The 19,884-nt window shown below is 40.1% G+C and overlaps 1 protein-coding gene across 6 annotated transcripts; it reads right to left on the bottom strand.

Moving 5' to 3' along the window:
- Positions 1–12: 12 nt before the first annotated feature.
- Positions 13–18,803, bottom strand: sh3d19 (SH3 domain containing 19). Of its 6 annotated transcripts, none has more exons than XM_040147336.1 (21): positions 18,541–18,803; positions 11,509–11,548; positions 9,600–9,655; positions 9,178–9,217; positions 8,822–8,948; positions 7,862–8,033; positions 6,735–7,760; positions 5,625–5,738; positions 5,393–5,505; positions 4,920–4,960; positions 4,610–4,823; positions 4,454–4,522; positions 4,177–4,314; positions 3,986–4,058; positions 3,302–3,432; positions 3,128–3,186; positions 2,798–3,033; positions 1,845–1,894; positions 1,523–1,712; positions 728–834; positions 13–604 (listed from the first exon to the last, which is right to left on the bottom strand). In XM_040147336.1, the coding sequence occupies exons 1-21, from the start codon at positions 18,620–18,622 to the stop codon at positions 491–493; spliced, it is 3,192 nt and encodes a 1,063-aa protein (XP_040003270.1). In that variant the 5' UTR covers positions 18,623–18,803; the 3' UTR covers positions 13–490. The 6 variants fall into 6 exon arrangements, with proteins under 6 accessions (XP_040003270.1, XP_040003268.1, XP_040003267.1 ...); XM_040147334.1 differs by having other exon boundaries at positions 728–831; positions 7,862–8,054; positions 18,541–18,801; XM_040147333.1 differs by having other exon boundaries at positions 7,862–8,054; positions 18,541–18,800.
- Positions 18,804–19,884: the final 1,081 nt, after the last annotated feature.

Below are 19,884 nucleotides of genomic sequence, written 5' to 3'. Positions count from 1 at the left end.
CTACACAGGGCTTCTGAGTTTGCAATGATAATCTGGTATTTTTATTTCACTGAAGTAGTTTGAACTTTTTGGAATATTTCCATGTAATCAATAGACCAGGTTATGAAGGAAAAAGTAGGGCACATCTTCAGGTATTAACCACATTTTGTACAATATGCAATGGAGATACTGTAAAGTGAACAAATTTTAAGGGTAGGAAAATTACACAAGCCACTAGATGGCGCAAGTGGTGAAGAGAACAAATGCGGTCAGATTGTAAATCAAAATCTAGGGTATTTACATTGCCAGCCATCTTTTCTCGAATATGTATTTATAACCATGATAAATTATTCAGTAATGTTACTTGGAAATGAAATACTGTATTTTAGTTAAAAGGTTGTTCACTTCAGACGTCCACTGCTGAAAGCATCCGTCCTCAGATCTAATTCCAGTTCTGGTCATCCACCAGTGTCCCTTTTGTCGTGTTTTTTTTGGGACTGAATGCCACGTGTCATTGTCCCATTACTTGAACATAGTTTTTAGGGACCAGGGCCCGTTTCCCCCTTAATTCACCCAGGAACCATTCTTCATCCACGGACTCCAGGTTGGTTATAATATCCCCAATCTGTGAAAGAGGAAGAAATGAGGGGTTGTCTGAACGGCGAGACTTTCTAATGAAAATGTTTTCCCTGACAATTTGTGAAACGTATTCATGATAGGAACAAAATAAATCAATCAATCAGTGTACCTGCAGAGAGAGCTCCTCGTCGCAGTCCGATGTGAAGTTATACAGAGCCCTGGCTCTCCCACCACCGGCAGCTTTGTTCTGCTGGCTACCAGATGACTGCCGTCCTGCTGAGGAAGGCGTATATAGTACCAGTCAGTGAATTAATGAATAATAATGATGGTCACCTTGTAAAACTCTCCTACAGCTGAAACAGTGAGTCGATTAACTGACAGACAGCAAATTATTCTAAAGCTATTGTAACAACTGATTAATCGTCTAAGTTACTTTTCATGTACAAATGCTGAACAATACTTCCTCCCACATTCTCAGGTTTTTGTATTCGCTGTTTTGTTTTTTGTTTTTTTTTGGTAATGAAAATGTAAACTGTTGATAAACATAGTAAGCAATGTGAACGTGTCACTTTGAGATTTTGAAAATTGCAATGGACAGTTTTCACCATTCGGTGTCATTTTATAGGCCAATATGATTCATCGTCAAAATAACCAGCAGACTAATCAACAATGAAAACAATTGTTAGTTGCAGCCGTAATTCCAATAATATTCCATATCACTGTGAAATGCTATGAATTTAATGTTAAATTAAGTATACATTAATAACTGAAGTTTACCTTAACATCAATAACAAATTAACACCTCACCCATTACACATTGTCTGTACCAACTGCATGGCAGCACAATAAGACACTCACTGATGCTCTCTTTATATATTTGTCTTCATTACCACCCCAAATGAGGAGTTCAGTGACGGCAGTCAGTTCACAATATCGACAGAGCAACACTGTGAGAACCTCATACCTGCGGTGCTCTCAACAAAAGCCCTGGGGAACATGCCTTCCCTCCCGTTGAGCCTGCCGCAGCTCCACTCAGTGTTCAAATGCTGGGTGATCAGGATACAGTCGCCCTGCTGAAAGGACAGGTCGTCTTCTGACTTCCCGGCATAGTCGTACAGAGCCACCACCCAGTCCACATTATTGGGCTGAGACGCCTACAAAATGAACAGGACAAGAGAAGGGACCTTTATCTGTTTTCTTTTTTTTTTAAACATAACTCATAGGGTCTGCTGCCAAAACCAACATCTTTCCCTATTGATGCTACTGCTTATATGAATATTGGTTACCTGAGCAGGTTTGGCAACTTCAGGTTTTGCGCTTGGAGAAGCTACCATGCCTGTGGGGGAGGGGGGAAGATGTCTAGGTTATTAAAGATGAAAAGCATATCAAATCCAATCAGGAACAAATAAAAGAATCAAATCTATGGTCACATTTTGTGCTAGTTATCATTAATGTTGCATGAAAATCCTCTGTATAACTGGAGGATTTTAGCAAACTGAGGAAAAATTAACATTCTACAGTTAAAAAGCTACGCTCTTTTATACTGATCCCAGCACTATTACACTTTTAACTACTACTAGGCCAGTTAACTAACTAAATAAATAAAAGATTCATTGTTTCTCTACCCGAATGTAATTCCTGGCAGCATGTAGAATTCAGTGGAAGGCTAACACTGTATTTACAGGTCTGTACAAGTCTTCTCTAGAAATTTCCAGGAAGGAATTATGTAATCTGGTACATGATACAAACAAAGTTGTGAGATTTTTATTTCAGTTATAGTTTGGATAGTATTGGTGACTTTATAAACAATTCTTAATTTCTAGAGGAAACTGAATGAATAATGTATGAAAAATCCAAATAAATGAAAACATTTTAGAAGAAGGGGGAACTTCAGGTCATGACATCTAAACTGCATTTCTGAACTCTTGGGTACAGAAATGGTTGCAAGAGTGTGCCGGGGCGTCAAGTTCACTGTTTACAGACCTTTTGTAAACAGCTATTTAATGAAACAGAAACAGAAGCACGGATTCCTGACATGCCACAGAGGGAAATGCCAGCCAACACAAAGGAAAAGAATGGAGAGAGGCTCCTCACTGAAGGATACAGCCGCTCTTTTGTATTCCCATTTAAGACATTAAAAAACCCAAGTACAATTCAACTCACTTGCTCGTTGTGAGCAGATCAGCACAAAATGAAAAGAATAAATTGACTTAGTTCTGGTGCTTTCGGGCAATCGTACCAGGCAGTGCTATGCCGCTGCGCTGTGCATGCGTCTGCTGCTGACTTGGAGGTGGAGGCAGATCTTCAATCACCTCCACAAAGTTTAGAGGGAAAATTCCAATTAAGACGCCGTGCTGTCCCCGAGCCCAGTCCTGTCCAATGTACTCCTTCAGCTGGATCACATCCCCCTCGGAGAACGACAGTTCATCACTGTGCTCGCCCTCGAAGTCAAACCTCGCCACGCATCGTGGACCACTTCACAGGACACAACATTTCAAACATCAGGTTAGTTCAGGTGAGTTTGTGAAGGCCAGTGCAAAGATTTTTATGATTTTAAAAAACAATTTACCTGATTTTTGCAGATGGTGGCTTCGGTTTCCTTTCAGGGAGGGTTTTTGGTGAATCTGACTATATAGAAAATTGAATTTTAATTTAACCATCATATACATTTCTAAATTACAGGCCTTGCTGTTACCAAAGAGGTGATCAATGCTTTCCAAGAATTTCAATAGTTGAAACTTACCAGGACTTTGACATGATTGATGGGAAAGAAACCAGAAGATCCCCTACAAGTGCCTCTGTACCAGTCACTGTCCACCTGCTCCACCATGGTCACAACGTCTCCTGCTCTCAGACCAAGCTCTCCTGGACCCTCTTTGTGAAGAAAATACACATCAGCTGTGTACTGGTATCAAAAGTAATCCAAATTTACACAAAACTTCCAAATGATTTGAGTACATTTCTGTTACACTTATTTGGATTGTCTGCAGACAGCCAGTATCTACAGTTTTTAAAATGAACATGCACTAAAGGAATAGTTCAACATTCAGGGAAATACATTTATTCACTTTGCCGTTATTTTTTGAAATCTTAGACAGTGCCAGGTCTTTCTGCTTGCCTACTGGCTCCAGCATAAAGACTGGAAGCACAGTGACAACGCTAGGCTGGTTCTCTCCGAAGTTCAAAAATACTCCTGCAAGCACCTTTAAAGCTCACTAATAGGGGCAGACTATGTTGTTCGTTGAATCCATGTACGGGTTTCCCTCTGCAGACACGAGAGTGGTATCAATCTTCTCATCTAATTCTCGGCGAGAAAGCAAATAGGGGTATTTCCCAAAATGTCAATGTATTCTTTTAACATACCATCTCATTTTAGTCTTATTGCACAATCCCGGTCATTACTAGTGGCAAAAAAAGGATGTTTCACCTGGGATGAAGTCATGTATGGCCTGCACCTTTTGCCCATAACCGTCTCCACCTGAGGGACTTGGTCTGGCACCCTGTAGAGAGAGAACAAAGACTTAAAGGTTAATGTATTAGACTCCACTGGAAGCACAGGAGCAAGTAAGGCTCAAGTATCAGAGCGATGATTCTACTCATGAATGAAGGACAGGATACCTGTGGTGGGGACAAGTTTGAGGCAAGAGGAGTTATGACCTTCATGCGAGACTTGTGGACTCTGCCTCTGGTGTCTCCAACCTGGCACTCAAATGTATTATGGTCAATCTCCTCTAGCAGCAGAAGCACTTCATTTTTCTATTGACAGAGCCAACAAAGGTATTAGATTCCAGTTGTTCAAGAGGGGTTGTGGAATTGGGACTTGAAAACGTACTGTGGGAAGTAATGCACTTTTATGCAGAGGCAATGTGTAAGTCACTAAAACCAGTTTAGCCACCTGAAATGACAGCTCTCCTATATTGTTCCCATTGTAGTCAAAGGCTGCAATTCCATGGGGAAGTTCGAGCTGGTGGAGGAAAACAAAAAAATAAAAACGTGCTCATCGTGTTGTATTTCAAACATGATTACAGGTGTGCAGTGGGCTCTCTCTTACAGTGTATTTGTTGTAGAGACGGTGGCCTGGGTTGGGCCTTGGAGGTAAGACAGGTCCTTTCCTGTGGGGCTTCTGTGCCTGGGGTTTGGGTGAAGTCTCCCGTGATGCTGAAAGGGATCGACCTGTGGCCTGAAGGCTGGGTGGGGGAGGTCTTCCCGGTCCTGTTTTGGCTGGAGGTGGGCGATGTGGGAGGGTTTTGGTTGTACTGGGCCTCCTGAAGTGCAACACCATCGTCAGGGTGAATAGAGTAGCATCTTTACAAAGTGTGCCAACATTTTCAGCTTAGGAGGATTTTTGTCCCCTCACTTACCGAGGTGGTAGCGATGGCTCTGGCCCAAATTGGAGGGACTCCTGCAGAAGATTGTGTGTTTTTATTAGCACTAAAACAGATTCAGCCAACAGTCTGCAGTACTTGAAACCACAGTAACCATGCAACAAAACGAAGCATTCTGCCAAAGCTGAAGGCAATGTGTTCATTGGGCTACAATAGTTTATTTGTTTGTGGAAAGCAGAGATCAGGTAAGGTCCTCAGCTGACAGGCAAGAAAAAATTTGTAAGTAGATATACACTAACAGCACAAAACATTTTAATTAGACTCAAAAAAATACTGTGTTGAGTAAAGGCTGAAAGGGTAAAGAATAACAAAAAAAATCCCCTTGCTGATGTATTTACAGGTCTACAAAGACTAACCTTAATTTTGTGGAAAGCTTTAACTCTTCTGGGTTGAGGTACTGTTTGAGAAGTTGACGGGTTTGTAACTGCACTGCGTGATGGAAATCTTACCTGAAGGGGGAGGATGGGTGTCGGGCCTTGCTTGTGGTGGACTGAGGTGTTTAGGGAGCCTACAGGCTTCTGAACAGGGAGGGGTGGAGGACTGTCCTGAAAATTATCTGAGACTGAAAAGAGATCTGTCTTTACCATAACATACTGAAAACAGACATATGCAAGTTAATACCACAATGCACACAGAAATTAGATATCATTTCAATAATCATGTAAAGTTTACTGAACTCACATGAACCAGTTTTGCTGGGGACCTTGATGGTGGTTGGTCTCCTTGTTACAATTTGCCTGGTGAAAGAGCCTCCATTGCTGTCCACATTACGCTGGGGCTTGACTGGGATGTGATCTGAACAAAGAGACACTGGACTTTATATATATTATATAGTATTCACAGCTGTATGCGAGAGTTTGGGCATTTCCAGGAAAATTACATGTTTTGTTGATTTTTGAAGTGCAAAGAAGTAAACACAACCCCTGCAGCAACCAGGGCATTAAAGATGCGCCTTTCTTCAAACATTGATGCAAAAATGTTAATCTTTCTTGAACTTAACAAATAGCAAAGAAATTAAACAGTGGCACCCTACTAAGTCAGTACTTGGTAACCCCTCCTTTTGCTGATATACTTTTGGTAGCCAGCGAAGAGTCTTTCTGCTCTTGATTTCGGAGTTTTCACCCACTCGTCCACTCGATCACTTGAAGTTCTGGGATATTTTTATGCTGTCTTGCCTGAACAGCATGCTTAAGATCTACCCACAGAGTTTCAATGATGTTCAGGTCAGGGGGACTGCGAGGGTCGTTCCAAAAGCTACCCTGGCTCTGTCTCTTTACGCTAGGCTAAGCTAATTGCCGCCTGGTACCAGCTCTCTGCTTATTGCACAGACATGACAGTGGTATGGATATTCACTTGGAGAGAAATCAACTAGGAATATTTCAAAACTATTCTTTGGATGACCAAGTATTTGCTGGTTAAAACACACTGAGGATTTACTTGCTTTTCTCCATTTCTTAACACTGTTAATCAAATGCCTGTGGGTTTTTTGACTGTTGCTCAGAGTCTTTAGACTCAGATAATGGCCGTTTATCATTATTTTTTGACAATTTATAGGCAACACAGACTGGATTTTACCTATAATTTTTGTTTCTCCTGCTTCCCCCTTGAGATTTTTTTGGCAATTGTTTGCTTCGATTGATACACAGCCCTTTGTAACATTGTTTTGAACGGTGCTCTATAAAGAAAGGTTCATTATTATGATAAAACAAAGGATTAATCAATAAATTATTATTCATTAGGAATTTCCAACAGAGCAGTACATTTTATCTCACACAACTTACTTATACTTACTTGATGGACTGTTCACATACTCGTTCTCACTGATCATGGAGGCTGAGTTGTGGTTGTTTATGTTTAGGTTGGGTTTAAGAGGCTCCTTAAAAGGCTTCACTGGAGGTACAAAAGTTTCCTCTTCATAGATGTTGTTGGCTCTGGTCAATACATGATGTGATCTGTTTGGGATGGCCCCCTTGTTGTGTAAAGTCTCTAGCTCCTCTTTTATAGACAGTCCCACAGGTTTTTTAGCGGGCTGAGGTCTGGGGTCTGCCGTATGGTCTTGGGGCACATTTGTGGAGGAGAAATTTTGATTGTCATCATCTGTACTGTGGTTAAACTGAGGTTTAAGAGCTACAGAAGGTTTAGCAGCAACTGGAGGTTTGGCGGCCTTCCTTGGTCGAGGTTCTGGTTTAGCTGGGTCAACCACATTTCCCTCCTCGGCACTTGCCTGGCTCTCGAAGGCCTGGATCCTGGCCCGAATATTACGTTGACTGTGGTTGGTGCTCATCTCGCCAACAGCATCTTCACCTTGAGTGGCCTCGTCTGATTGGTTAACGATGTCACCGTTCTCCTGGCACTGGTCTCCTGCACTAAAGACCTCTAATAATTCCTTTAAATACTTATTTGGGGATACCTCCTCTGGATCCGAGTGAACAGTGTCACAATTTTCACTGAGCTTGACCAAAGATTGAACTTCGACCTCCTCTGCAATTGCCTGCTTCCGGGATTTTGTACGAGGAAGTGGAACGGGCCGTTGACTGGGTTCTAAGCTTGAAGAAGAAGGAGGAGTTTCAGCAGGGGCAGAGAGATGATTTTCAGGAATATCCCAATGTACAGTAACAGATCTGGTGCACACGTGAGTGGGATCTGCTTGGTTGGGTTGCTTTACATCAGATTTAGAGCCGCTTTGGTCCTTAGTGTTTGTGGATGCTATAGTATTTGTTCCCACCGTCCCGTCAGTAGGAGTAACAGTTTCAGCGACCGGTTCTCTGTCAACTGGTTTTGGCAGTGATGGTCTTGGTGGTTTTTGTGGTTTTGTACCTGGAAACGAATGTAAACAAACATCATGTCTAGAGCTTGAATAGATTGAAATGTGAAACTGACACATTCACACCACCAACAGTAATTCTCTTGTGGCTCACCAGCAGATCTTTGCCCAGCTGACTGTGGAGTGGCACTGCACTGTGGGACAGTGGTGGTGGTATGTTCCCTCACAGGGTCAGTCTGTGTGGCACTTGTGGTAGTGCAGGTGGTCCGGCGGGGGGCTGCAGTGGGCTTGACAATGTGCTCCTCCTGGGTCTTCTCATGAATCACCTGGTCATAGGATGGTGGGGGCTGAGTCATGGAAAAGAGAGGCGTTCACATACACACACACACACACGCATTATTTTCCCACATACTATAGCATTTCCACTTATGGCACCAGTTAATGTGTTAGGATATTTTAGTAATTTACTGTGTATACAATTATAGTTTACTTAACACTACTGAGGTTACTGAGGTAATATCCTCAGTTTTTCCCCCCAAGAATTTCTAATACGCGGTGCGTAAACATTCTCCACTTACAATAAAACCTTGCACACAGTGAGTACTGTATATTTTATGGCTGTATTCCAGTATTTTTATATATTCAATATGTTTAAATGTGACTACTTTTTGTCGAAGAAATCTTTCCACCAAAATAATATACACGGCAGTGTGGAGAGAGGCTTTGAAAGAGTCTTTGGACCTTGATGTTTGGAAAAAAAAAAAAAAAGATTATTTAGAACACTTAACTGAATAAATACAAAATGGAAAATGTAAACGATAAAAAAAAACTTTCCATTCCAAACTATTTTGAGGAGGGAACCATATCTGGGGAACTTTGACTTTTGACCTGTGTACTTTTAAATTCTTAAAACTTATGACGTGCTAACTTTTTGTGCTCAGTTTTTTATTTTTCGTTAACATGTTCATTATTTGGGAAGGAATAGTCTTTGACAACACAGAGCCCATACCCCTAGTCAACCCTCCGTGTACTGGTTTATATAAAGAACCAGGCACGGGTCATTGATGTAAAACAAACACGTGAATTCAAACACTCTTAATCAGATGAAGCCTACCTGGGGGACAGCCTGGATGCCTGGAGACCAGCCTGACTGAGGAAGAGGCGGGAAAACCACAGAGGTTCCTTGGAACCAGTTGTTACTGGCTAGAGGTTCTGCTGAGACGATGGTGATCTCTGGTCGCCTGAAAGACAAACCACAAAGACACCATGAAGGCCTGAAAGACAACCCAAATACGTCTACACATCCACTTCCAACCCACCTCAAGCAAGTTTTTTTTCTTATTGATTACTTTTCTTTGCCTTGCTGTCCACAAATTAGATAATTTGTCTATTTCAGATGGCATCAATGACATTAATAAACTCAATAAGTAAACATGAACAGGGACTGATGGAAACTTTATTTTACATTACCTTCTGTCTCTGGCATGTTCACACTGAGAGTTTGTTCTTGCTGAAGGAAGGAAAATAAAAGTGATAAACTTTACCTGCATAGCAATTGAATTTACATTGGCAAATGGCACATGTTCTAAAACATTACCTTACTGCTTTTCTACATTTCTGATTGGAAAACATGTAGATTTCACTTTCAGGAAGCCATCATGCATTTATCAAATTTATGGAGAACAAAATGGAATATAAAAATTGTCGATTAAAAAAAAACGTCACAAAAAATTGCTGCTAACATTTGGTCAAACTATACTTTGATGGGGCAAGTTATTAGTGAATATGTCAAATGACTCTCCCATATAAAGTATAGTATTTTCAACAAAAAGCTCTTTTTAAAAGCAATAAACCCTTTATGTAGCTGATTTCAAAATGTCACTGATGCTTACTTTTGCCAAACTTACTTCGTTTGATAGCGGCTCGTATAGAAGACAGAGGTCCTTGACTGAAAAAATGGAGCAGAACAGGAAACCAATTTATCCCTGAGGTGTGACATGTGGTGTCACATAGAGGCAAGAGTGCGTTCATTCCTTTGTGGTGACTCAGTTGTTTAAGAGGAATCTCAATACAATATGCTCTAGGCAGCTACTGTATATTGTTGATGCCAACTTATGCAGCGATACAAGATTTGAAATAATACGTAACTTTAAACAAAAAAGAAAAATGGAGGAAAATGACAAACATAGAGCGATAAAAAAGGGCTAAGAGGTGTGCAGAGATGGGAAAAGAATAGAATAAAATTAGAATAAAAGGATAATAAAATTAACAGGAAAAACAAGTTAAAATTATCAAAAAAGAGGCCAAATTACAGACATGACTTTTATAATTGAGATTTTAAAATGTCTACAAATTTCCTAATATGATCCAGTAAGCTATGCTATATAGTGGATTTTAATGTGCAGTATAGTTGCTGAAGGGGCAGTTTTTTGCTTACTAAGATGTAAACGTAGAGCAGAAGTGGCACATGTGAATGTAAGCAGATGGAGTCATTTGAAAGAAAAAGAGCAGGAAAAACAGAGATGAATCTTTTAAACATGTTAAGGGTGTAAAGAAATTATCAGTATACACGATGAACAGTAGAAATGGCCTGAATGAAGTTTATAGCTTAAAGTATGGGGAAGGAGCTCAAATCAAGTAAAAGTCCTCGTTCAGATTGTTATGGTTTGGTTAGAGGAAGAGCAAGAAGACTTTAGTCTTTAGTCTGATATTTGTTCGCTTCTGCTTTACTATTCAACAAAGTATTGGTTATTCAGCGCAAAACTATTTTATGTAGGTTACAGAAAACTGAACCACCGCCACAGGTTTATATCACACAACATACTTCCATATTGCAAAAGATGAAGACTTTCAGTATTACATAAGGGATGAATAACATCCCCACAAATCCTGGTCATGATCAGATCCACCTACTGTAACTTACAAGAGCAGGATATCCAGTAAATACTACCACTTCCAGGTAAACATGGAACATACGATCATCATTAAAACTACAATTATTCTACATAACATCATCCCCAGACAGGAACCACCCACTTTTGAAATCTCCTCTTTGTTGTCCTCGGGCTGTTTTCCTCCCAAAGTAGTGTAGATCTATTCTTTTCCAATCCTTTAGTATCATCACTTCATACCAGCTCCATGATCACATTAAGATTCCCCCTTTCTTTTTCCTTTCTCTTTGAACGGTGCAGAGATCAAACTAATGTGATACTCTAATCTGTGCCAACTGTCTCTTCACCGCTGCTGCCATAAAACAGAGGATGCAGGCTCATCATTAACACATATCCGGCTCCTGGCATATACATCCTACTTAAGAACTGACTGCAGGAGGGTTGATGTAAACTGTCTGGGGGAAAAGACCAACATTCTCCAACCTCCTCTTGGTTCCACGTGGTTAATTTAATTGATTAGTGAAGTTGTAAACACACAGATCCTAAGGCCAAATACATCCTGTGTAACCTATCATAAACCGTGTTTTAAAGTGATTTGCCTGATCTCTCTGGGGTCTACTAAGGTCAGCTAGGGATACATTAGTTTCCCTAATGACTGTAAACAACTAAAAAAAAAAAAAATGTTGTGTTCATCCTCATGTTGACCTTCTCTCTGTCAGTCAGTGAGGATGGATCAGTTCATTGTTTGGTCCATTCACAACCTCATCATCAGCAGATCTAACTGTTAAAGGGACAGTGCCCTGTTTTCCAGCTACAGGTGGTGTTTAGGTGAACCTAAACAACTGCTACTGGATCCACAATTTAAGGAACAAATACAGAAAACCTCAGCTAAAAAAAAGAAATACCATACCTGGCGTGTAAATGCTCTGGCTTGGTTCTTTCGAGATGATCTGCAGAAGACAATAGAGAAATAAAAATTTCATAAGTGATGTGTAGCAGAAAAGATTTTGAAAAATCCCCTACCACGGTTTATGTAATGTTGTAGTGCGCTATTGACATATCATGAAACAGTAAATTTTATAGAAAATCTAACTGAGAACCTGTTTAGGGACAGAGTGGACAGATGGGACATGCCTGACAAATCGCAAAAGCTCATTTCATTGATGCAATGCTCATACTAAAATCAAATATTACCATAAAAACAGTCCCGCTCAATGACCGCCCACAATGACCTAATACACACAGAAATATTAAAGAGATAGCTACCAAGGCATAAACAGATTGGCAAATCTCTGCATGTAGAGTTTGGTGAGTGATCTTTATTATGTTGTCTAAGCAAAAGACATGTTGTCTTGTCTTCTGTAAATAAAGTGACTTTTTGTCATTGAGAGCCACCCATCACAAATCTTATGGTACATATTGTATTGCCCGTCCCTAATGCGTTGGGAGCAGGACAGTGACACGGTTCATTTGTTTCTGCCCTCTGCTCAGGCATATCGGATATGAAGGTCAAAGTACTGACTTTTTAGGGTTGTGTGAAGGTGTTCCTGTCCATACTGAGTGAAAATTGTCATTGTGGCATGACATCAAATGTCTGCTGTTGTCTGTGGGTTCTAAACTTACAAAGGATTTACACCCAAATATTAAACATAATGTCTTAAAATTTATATTAAGAAGTCCTATAGATTTGGGGCTTCTAAAACTGGGTGAATGTATATAAATTATATATATGAAAGCAATAATGTTGATTTTTGTAAGATGTAAACACCTTAAAGCTAAAGCTGAGAGTCAGAGCTTTTAACTTTTGTTAAATGGTGTGCTAACATTAGCCACATTGAGCTACTGGTCGTACTATACCATGTGAGACTGTGGCGAGGATATGGATTTGAGCAAGGGCGCATTTTGATTATGAGCCCCATTCTTCATTTGTAAGAGGAGTTTGAGTCACTTTGAGTCACAGCCATTGTAACCAGCAGGATCAACAATTCCGTCTGGATGAACCGGTCTATAAGTGCGTTGGTGATTTAACATCTAAATTTCCGAAGAAGCATTGATTACACAACTGATGCATGTTATTTTCATTTCTTCCCCTGAGAACTGCATGAATGACGATTTGAAATCTGTGCTGTCCCTCATTTTTAATTTTCGTGAATGTTCATTTAATATCTCCTAATTCATTTACAGAAAAGAGAAAGATAAATTGATATTAACAGTAGCTGGATGATATACAGACAATAACAGCCGATTATCAGAACTGAACAATTAAACATTTAGCGATATAACTGAACTGAACATTGTCATAAAAATCTCCAAAAGCAGCAGTCCTAAAATGGAGACAGTATGGTCAACAGATTGACACTGTGTTGTGTCAATATGATTCTACAACTAATATTATATATAATATAATGTCCTAAAGATTGGGAATAGGGCTGTTGTCAGGGATATACTATATTATATCTGTTAAAAAGTAAATCAGTATTAAAATGACAGATTCTATAATGATTTTCTTTCCCATACGAAACGTACTGTGGCTAAAATGAAAGTAACAGGTTCCCAGCACTCCTTTAGACATATTTCATGCCTTACTCAAACAACAAGTGGTAAATGGCCAACGGGAGATTTCCAATCACAGTACATCATTTAACAGGTGGGCTAAGGAGCAATATCAGTAATGCAAGCAATCTAATCTAATAAGAGGTCGTTTTCATATTTCAGAGTAAACTCTTTAGAAGAATACTGAAGAAAAAACTATTAGAGGCAGTGGTTGATGTCAGCATTGTTGTGAATTCCTCTGGCCCGGTTGGCAGTCAAATCCACCTGTCACACCTGTTACTTGTTATCTGCTAGTGCCACAGTGCTAGTGCCTCAGGTTACACTTTAACAACATGTGAAAAAGAAGCCGCTGTTCTTTCACTTAATGAGAAAGAAATCTTTGAGCAACTGCCAGTCTCTAAGAGACAGCTTGAAGCTCTGTTATTTTAAAGCATCGCCACTTCCTTGTAGATGTGGAGTCTGCCCGTGTGGAGGTGATGTGCTGTAACCCTGAAAACAACATGTCTCTGTGGTGATAGCACACAACAATGCCCCTACCTGCTGATGAGTTAAACACAAAATCTGGCAGGATCTTTCCATAAAGAGCCTCCCTCCCGGTCCACCGTGTGAGTGTTTTTCAAAGAACTTGAAGCTAGCAGTCACACACCCACAGACAACAGAAAAGAGAGGGAGGGCCCTCTGATATCTCAGCTCTCCCGTGTTTACGTGGCCAATCTGATTAACTGGAATGTGGTCATTCAGGAAGTGGCAGTTGTGCCACACGACACTGCACCGTCAATATCTTTTTTTCCTACAGGGTAAAAGGTCACAGGGATATTCACATCGCTCTGTGGCATTCAACTCTAACAGTATTTATAGTATAATAATTAATCTGAGTCTCAGCGATGTTGTACATTAACTAAGTCATGAAGTCGCAGCCTATTTGTTTCCCTGAAAATGTAACTGGTACTATCAATAAACTAATCAAACCTTTTACATATATCATCTTTCATCCTGGTTAAGGCAGCTGAAATTACTTTGCAGATAAGTGACTCGCAAAAAATGAAAATAATTAGAAAAACTACCAATCAAAGGAGATTATTGCACACAAAATAAAAGAAAATGCTGGATCAAACAAAGAAAATAAATTCAAAGAATATCACCAGTGTGATGATAGATGGCTAATGATTAAAACCTACAAAATATTAAGAGATCATTTAGGTTTTTGGAGCAAAGGAGATTAAAAATGCTGCTTCAGCAAAGGTTTTCGTTCTGCAGTTTGTAACAAATAAAAGGCTCCCAGAGCACCTGAAGAGTCTTCCTGGTTTATAAATTCCAAGCATTTCAGATACGTCATCTAATATAAGGCCATGTAGTGCTTAAAAAAAATGGTAACAGAATACAAAAATCACTTTGACAACTAACAGTTAATTTGTTTAGGGAATTTAAAATAGCTGTAATGTGTGTTGGTATTATTAGCATTCATCTCTTTGTATTGCTTTCAGGGTGGAAATTTATTCCCTTTGGTGATACATTAGAGATGGTAAGTACCGGCTTTGCTGACATCCAAGATATGAACCTTACTGGACATTTCAATTCAGGGTCAAAACGGCCCTAGATTTGATCCCAGTATAGCCTGTGGGAAAACCAGGGGTGACAGGTTATATCCGATTTATTTAGGTGAATATATGTCAGTTAAGGGCAGTTCCAGATGATCCATCCCTCAGTCCCTTTCAAAGAAAGTATGTGATTCACCCCTGGAATTGATTTCATCTGGTATCAACATTTATCTACCGTATGAATCAAGCATTATGGGACACTTAAAATAGACAAAATCGAAATTCTTAATTGGCTGTGACATACATTAAAACCATTCAGAGACTAACATATCCAATTAAAAAATACTAAATGTCATAGTGTGTCATGGCATAGAGCTATCCATGCCATTTAGCCTCCACTTAATACTAAGAGTTTACTGGCAGATGTCTCTGTGAGAGCTGCTCTGAGCTACATGCTAATGTCAGCATGCTAACATGCTCACAAAGAGAGTTCTATCATGCTGATGTTTAGCAGATAAACAGTTTACCATGGTCACCATCTTAGTTTAGCATGTTAGCATGTTAACATTTGCCAATTGCCATTAAAGGCAAAGATACAGCTGAGGCGGAGGAGAATGTCATTAGTTTTGCAGGTGCTGGACAAATTCAAATTTTGACCTGATGATGGCGCCAGATGGAATATCAGGGGATAGCCACGCTTATATCAACTTAGCCTGTGGGGAACACGAACGACACAACAATTCATCCCACAGTTGCTAAAAGCCATTTCAACCTGAACAAAAAATCTCAGCCAGCTGGTGGCACTAGATGAAAACTCAGAAGATCACCAAAGTGATCGGTGCTCATCCTCTGGGGACCATGAATATTTGTACCAGATTTCATGGCATCTCATTCCGATAGCCGTTGAGAAATTTCAGTCAGGACCAAAGTGGCGAACCAACCAACTCACCGCCGAATCAACACTGTTGTACCTAAAAAGACATACAGATTATTTGAAATTACATTTATAGAACCCCCTGCCTGTGCAAATGGTAATAGACTCACCAGCTGTGTAGTCTTGGAAGAACTATTTCTCTCTATCATATTATTTACCATTTAAAGGCCCGATAAACCGTCAAACATTCAACTGAGAGCAATAAGTTTGAGAAAATGGAAACCCCTGCCAGATTGAATTATATTCCAAACCAGTGAATATCTTTTGGTTATTTGTAGGCCCTCAACACCTGAAAACACCCCCTAGCAAATACACGAGAAAGCTGCTGAAGTCAGCAGGACTGGTCTCCCTTCACAGCCGCACTCTCACTTGAACACATGCTGACATTACTCAGCACAGCGGCAGCAGTCACAGAGCAGCTGGTGAAATGGCTGGCAACAAAAGGAAAGAAAGACAAACAACCCGCCTCTGTGCGACTTACCACGCCAGCCAGAACTTCACACTAATTAAGACGCAGACCCCTAGTCAGATAAACAGATAGAGTCTCATAAAGGGCTTAACTCAAAGGGTCTGTTTCCAGCTTCGGCATTTTTCAACAGGCATGGGTGAGTTTCCTGACTAAACTATGCATATTAGTCTGTTGCATTTAGCTTGATATCTTGAACATGCTGCGATAAACACCACATTTATGGGTTTTAGAGGAAGAAGTTTGATACAGTGAACGAAGTCAAGATGTCAACTGCAAAAAGCATGACTTGTGTTAAAATCCACAGAAAGCTCTGTTGTCAACAGAGGACTGGCCCAAACAGATTTGACCTCACTCTTGAAAAACAAGACAGAGCGAGGCTGACAGATGATGGTGTCATGTCGCTGACACTATGTCAGCAGCTGATTTGGACCTTTTAGTCAGAGAAGATTAGATGGTTCCAATGCAGACGAGTCATTCGTGGCGGAAGCTGCCCGAAATATGGCCAGTGCGAATCAGTTGTGATGGAATGTATCATACTATAAAATTGCATCAAGTACAGACAGCAGCTTGTTCATGACACAGCAGCCTGTCCACACAGAGACACTGACAGGAATTCCCATCCAGCAGCAGCAGTTGGGGTCGGGGTGTGGTTTGTGGGTGTGTGTGTGTGTGTGTGTGTGTATGTTGGGGGGGGGGTTGCACACCAGGTGTGAAAAACAAAGAACAAAGAAAACTGTTACACTGACGAGGAACCTTCTTGTGAACCATAAAAGAGGGAAACTCTATCTCAGATGTAAGACAGCTTCAGTGCTTGTATGTGAGGCCAGTGGCTGAAAACAAAAACCTAATTTTGGTTCATTAAATCACAGGGTTAGTACTGACATTACAAATGTGTAGGCAAGCCAAAACTGAAAGGAGGAAGAGAGATGTTTCCCTTTTTTTGAGGTGTGAGGTGCCTGGGCCTACGTTTCTGTTTCCACTAAATGGTTGACTGAAAAGGTAAATGATGTTAGTGTAATAATACAACAGACAGATTTTCTTCTCTGTCGAGAAATCAATCGTTGGTGTGTGATGATGACAAACAGAGAAGCCACTGGTTGGTATTAAAGATGCTTTCACTTCATGGAGCACTGTGGATTTTTAAAAGGTATTTGATTGATGATTTTGATATTGGCATCACAACAATGTAGATTGGTCAAGTCAGTGTGTATCAGTGACTTGACCGATCTACAATTCTCACTGTTTGAATATCCATCGGTGTGAATGAAACCATGAATAAAACAGAATGAAACCAAAAACACTTGCCTATCTTGTCTCTTGTAAAAAAACAATTTAAAAGATATATATATACACACTTTTGGATTAACAGTCTCTTCCATCCAGGAGGCCAAAACATGCCAATCAGCTTCATCTTTTGTAGATAAGAAGAATGGTTGGAAGACCTAAAGTCTCACCGTTTTGTGTCTCACAGCAACTGAGGGAGCACCAGAGGTATCAAAGTTCAAATGCACAGATTAAAAAAAACAAACAAACTTATTCAAGTGTTCATTTTGCTCAAAACAGGTTGATCCATGTGTGTAGTCATCCATGTGAAAAGATCAATCTAATGTATTTGAAGTGTGTATCTTTCAGTACATCTACATAGGCCTCTCTGTGTGGTTGATAAGATGCTGTAGACTTATTATTGTCAGGTTTCCACCTTTTTTTTTTGATAGTAAAAAGTTAACTAAACTAAGTTGTTAAAGGGCCGTTCCCCGGGTTCTAGTTCCCTACCTGCAAATCATGTAGGCTTTACATTTTTGCTGACGATTTTCAAATGCACACAGTACAGTAGTTACAGTAGTTTTTTTTTTTTTCCCCACTGTTCCAGACCTCTATTGTTTCCCATTCATTTCTACATGGTATGAAAATCAAATAGCAGACTCTCGGCCAGCTTGTGTATTCCATTATTGTGACTGTTGCGTTAATATTCTGAGCTGAGGCAGCGCAGACACAGACTCATATCAATCTGCACTTAAATCACATTATCTGCTATAACTTTGATAAAAAAAGAAAAAAAACTCAGAAGAAAATCCTAAAAATGTGATATTTGCTGTGATGGATTTCACAATTCAACTCAGGTCCAAGCCTCTGCTAATTTCTCATCACCTACTACAGAAATGAATGGAAACGTTGTCTGAGACCGCAGGGAAGCACATGCAGTTTTCTAAAAGAACACAACAGCACAGTGTGATGAATGGTGATGCAAAGCAGACATGATTCCTGGTAAATGGGTCTGCAAATGTGATTCAGCGTCAACCACAAAACAAAGCCAGTCGTGACCCGCTGCTGTCCCTCCGCGCTGCTCCATTTTGACAGCAGATGCTCAGCTGAGAGCATTTTGAAAACCGTGAAAAAAGGGATTCAGGAAACGGAGAGGGGGTCCGCCGGTCACATTCCCCAACATACCTGTTGCCTGGCTTCTGCTCCGCATGTCCTGCAGATCTCCGCGCTCCCCCTCGTCCCCATCTTCACGCCGGGCCTCGGCCATCGGGCTTTAAAACAACGAGGAAATGAAAAATAAATAAAAACACAACGATGTGAGGGGCGCCTGCTTGCTCTTCCATCCGTCCAGGCGGTCGATGACATCGGCTACTGTCCTGGCCACTAGAAGTTTCAGTCTGTCCTGCCCACAGCGGCGCTCTGCCTGCCCTGCACTGGGCGGAGGTGGTGCCACTCACCGCGCGGACCCCAACAGGCGACAGAGTGCGGCTTTTGCGTGGAGATGTGCACGTTAGTGGACTGATCCGTTGATGATATCAACACGGTATCCCATGGTAAACCCTTTTTTTTTCTTTCTTTTTTTAGAAGTTGTCAAACATCAGAAAGTTTTCATTCGTCGGCGGCGATTTCAGTGCCTTGTCTCCTCAGGCTAAACTTTCAGTGACCAATAAACTGTCGTGTACCTGGTGAGGTTATGAAAAACAAACAACCAAACAGAAAACGGGTAGTTCAAATATCCGTTTTAAATAATATTTACACTCACCACAGTGACAGAGCCAGAATTTTTGAAATACTGGATTCATGAGTCCAAGTCCCTTCCCTTATGTATATACATACATACATATATATGTAAACATATACATATACATATATATACACATATATACATACATATACATACATATATATACATACATATATATACATACAAATATATATATATATATATATATATACACTGAGGTGTATGGTCATATATGTAGACATCATCAACACCATCAAATAAACTACAACACACACATATATACATATATATACATATATACATATACACAGATATATACACACATACATATACATACATATATACACATATATATATACATACACACACACATATATATATATATATAAAACCTCTCTCTATATATATATATATATATAGAGAGAGAGAGAGAGAGAAAGAGAGAGAGATATTTAAAATCAGAAGACTATACAGAATCAGCCTTTAAAATACACATTGTGTAAATTTTAAATTGTTGGGAATAACCCCCCCCCCCAAATTCTCAGAAAAAGATACAGCAGACATGAGCCCAGTGTCCCTTTTACAGGAGACAAAATGCATTTGCTAAAAGTAATTTATGTTGAATTTGTTGGAATGTGCTTCGGTCCAGTCCCTTCCAGACACTCATTCAGCATCAACATCTCTGTATTAACTAACATGGCGTCAGGATTGATGCACATAGCCATTTAAAAAGATTCACTATGGTGTCCAGCTGTAATAATCCCTGTCACCTCCATCTTTAAATG

This window comes from Xiphias gladius, chromosome 15 (genome assembly GCF_016859285.1).
Source record: "Xiphias gladius isolate SHS-SW01 ecotype Sanya breed wild chromosome 15, ASM1685928v1, whole genome shotgun sequence".
Lineage (NCBI taxonomy): Eukaryota > Metazoa > Chordata > Actinopteri > Istiophoriformes > Xiphiidae > Xiphias > Xiphias gladius.
The sequence above is the reverse complement of the archived record's forward strand: the minus strand, read 5'-3'. Positions and strand labels throughout refer to the sequence as shown.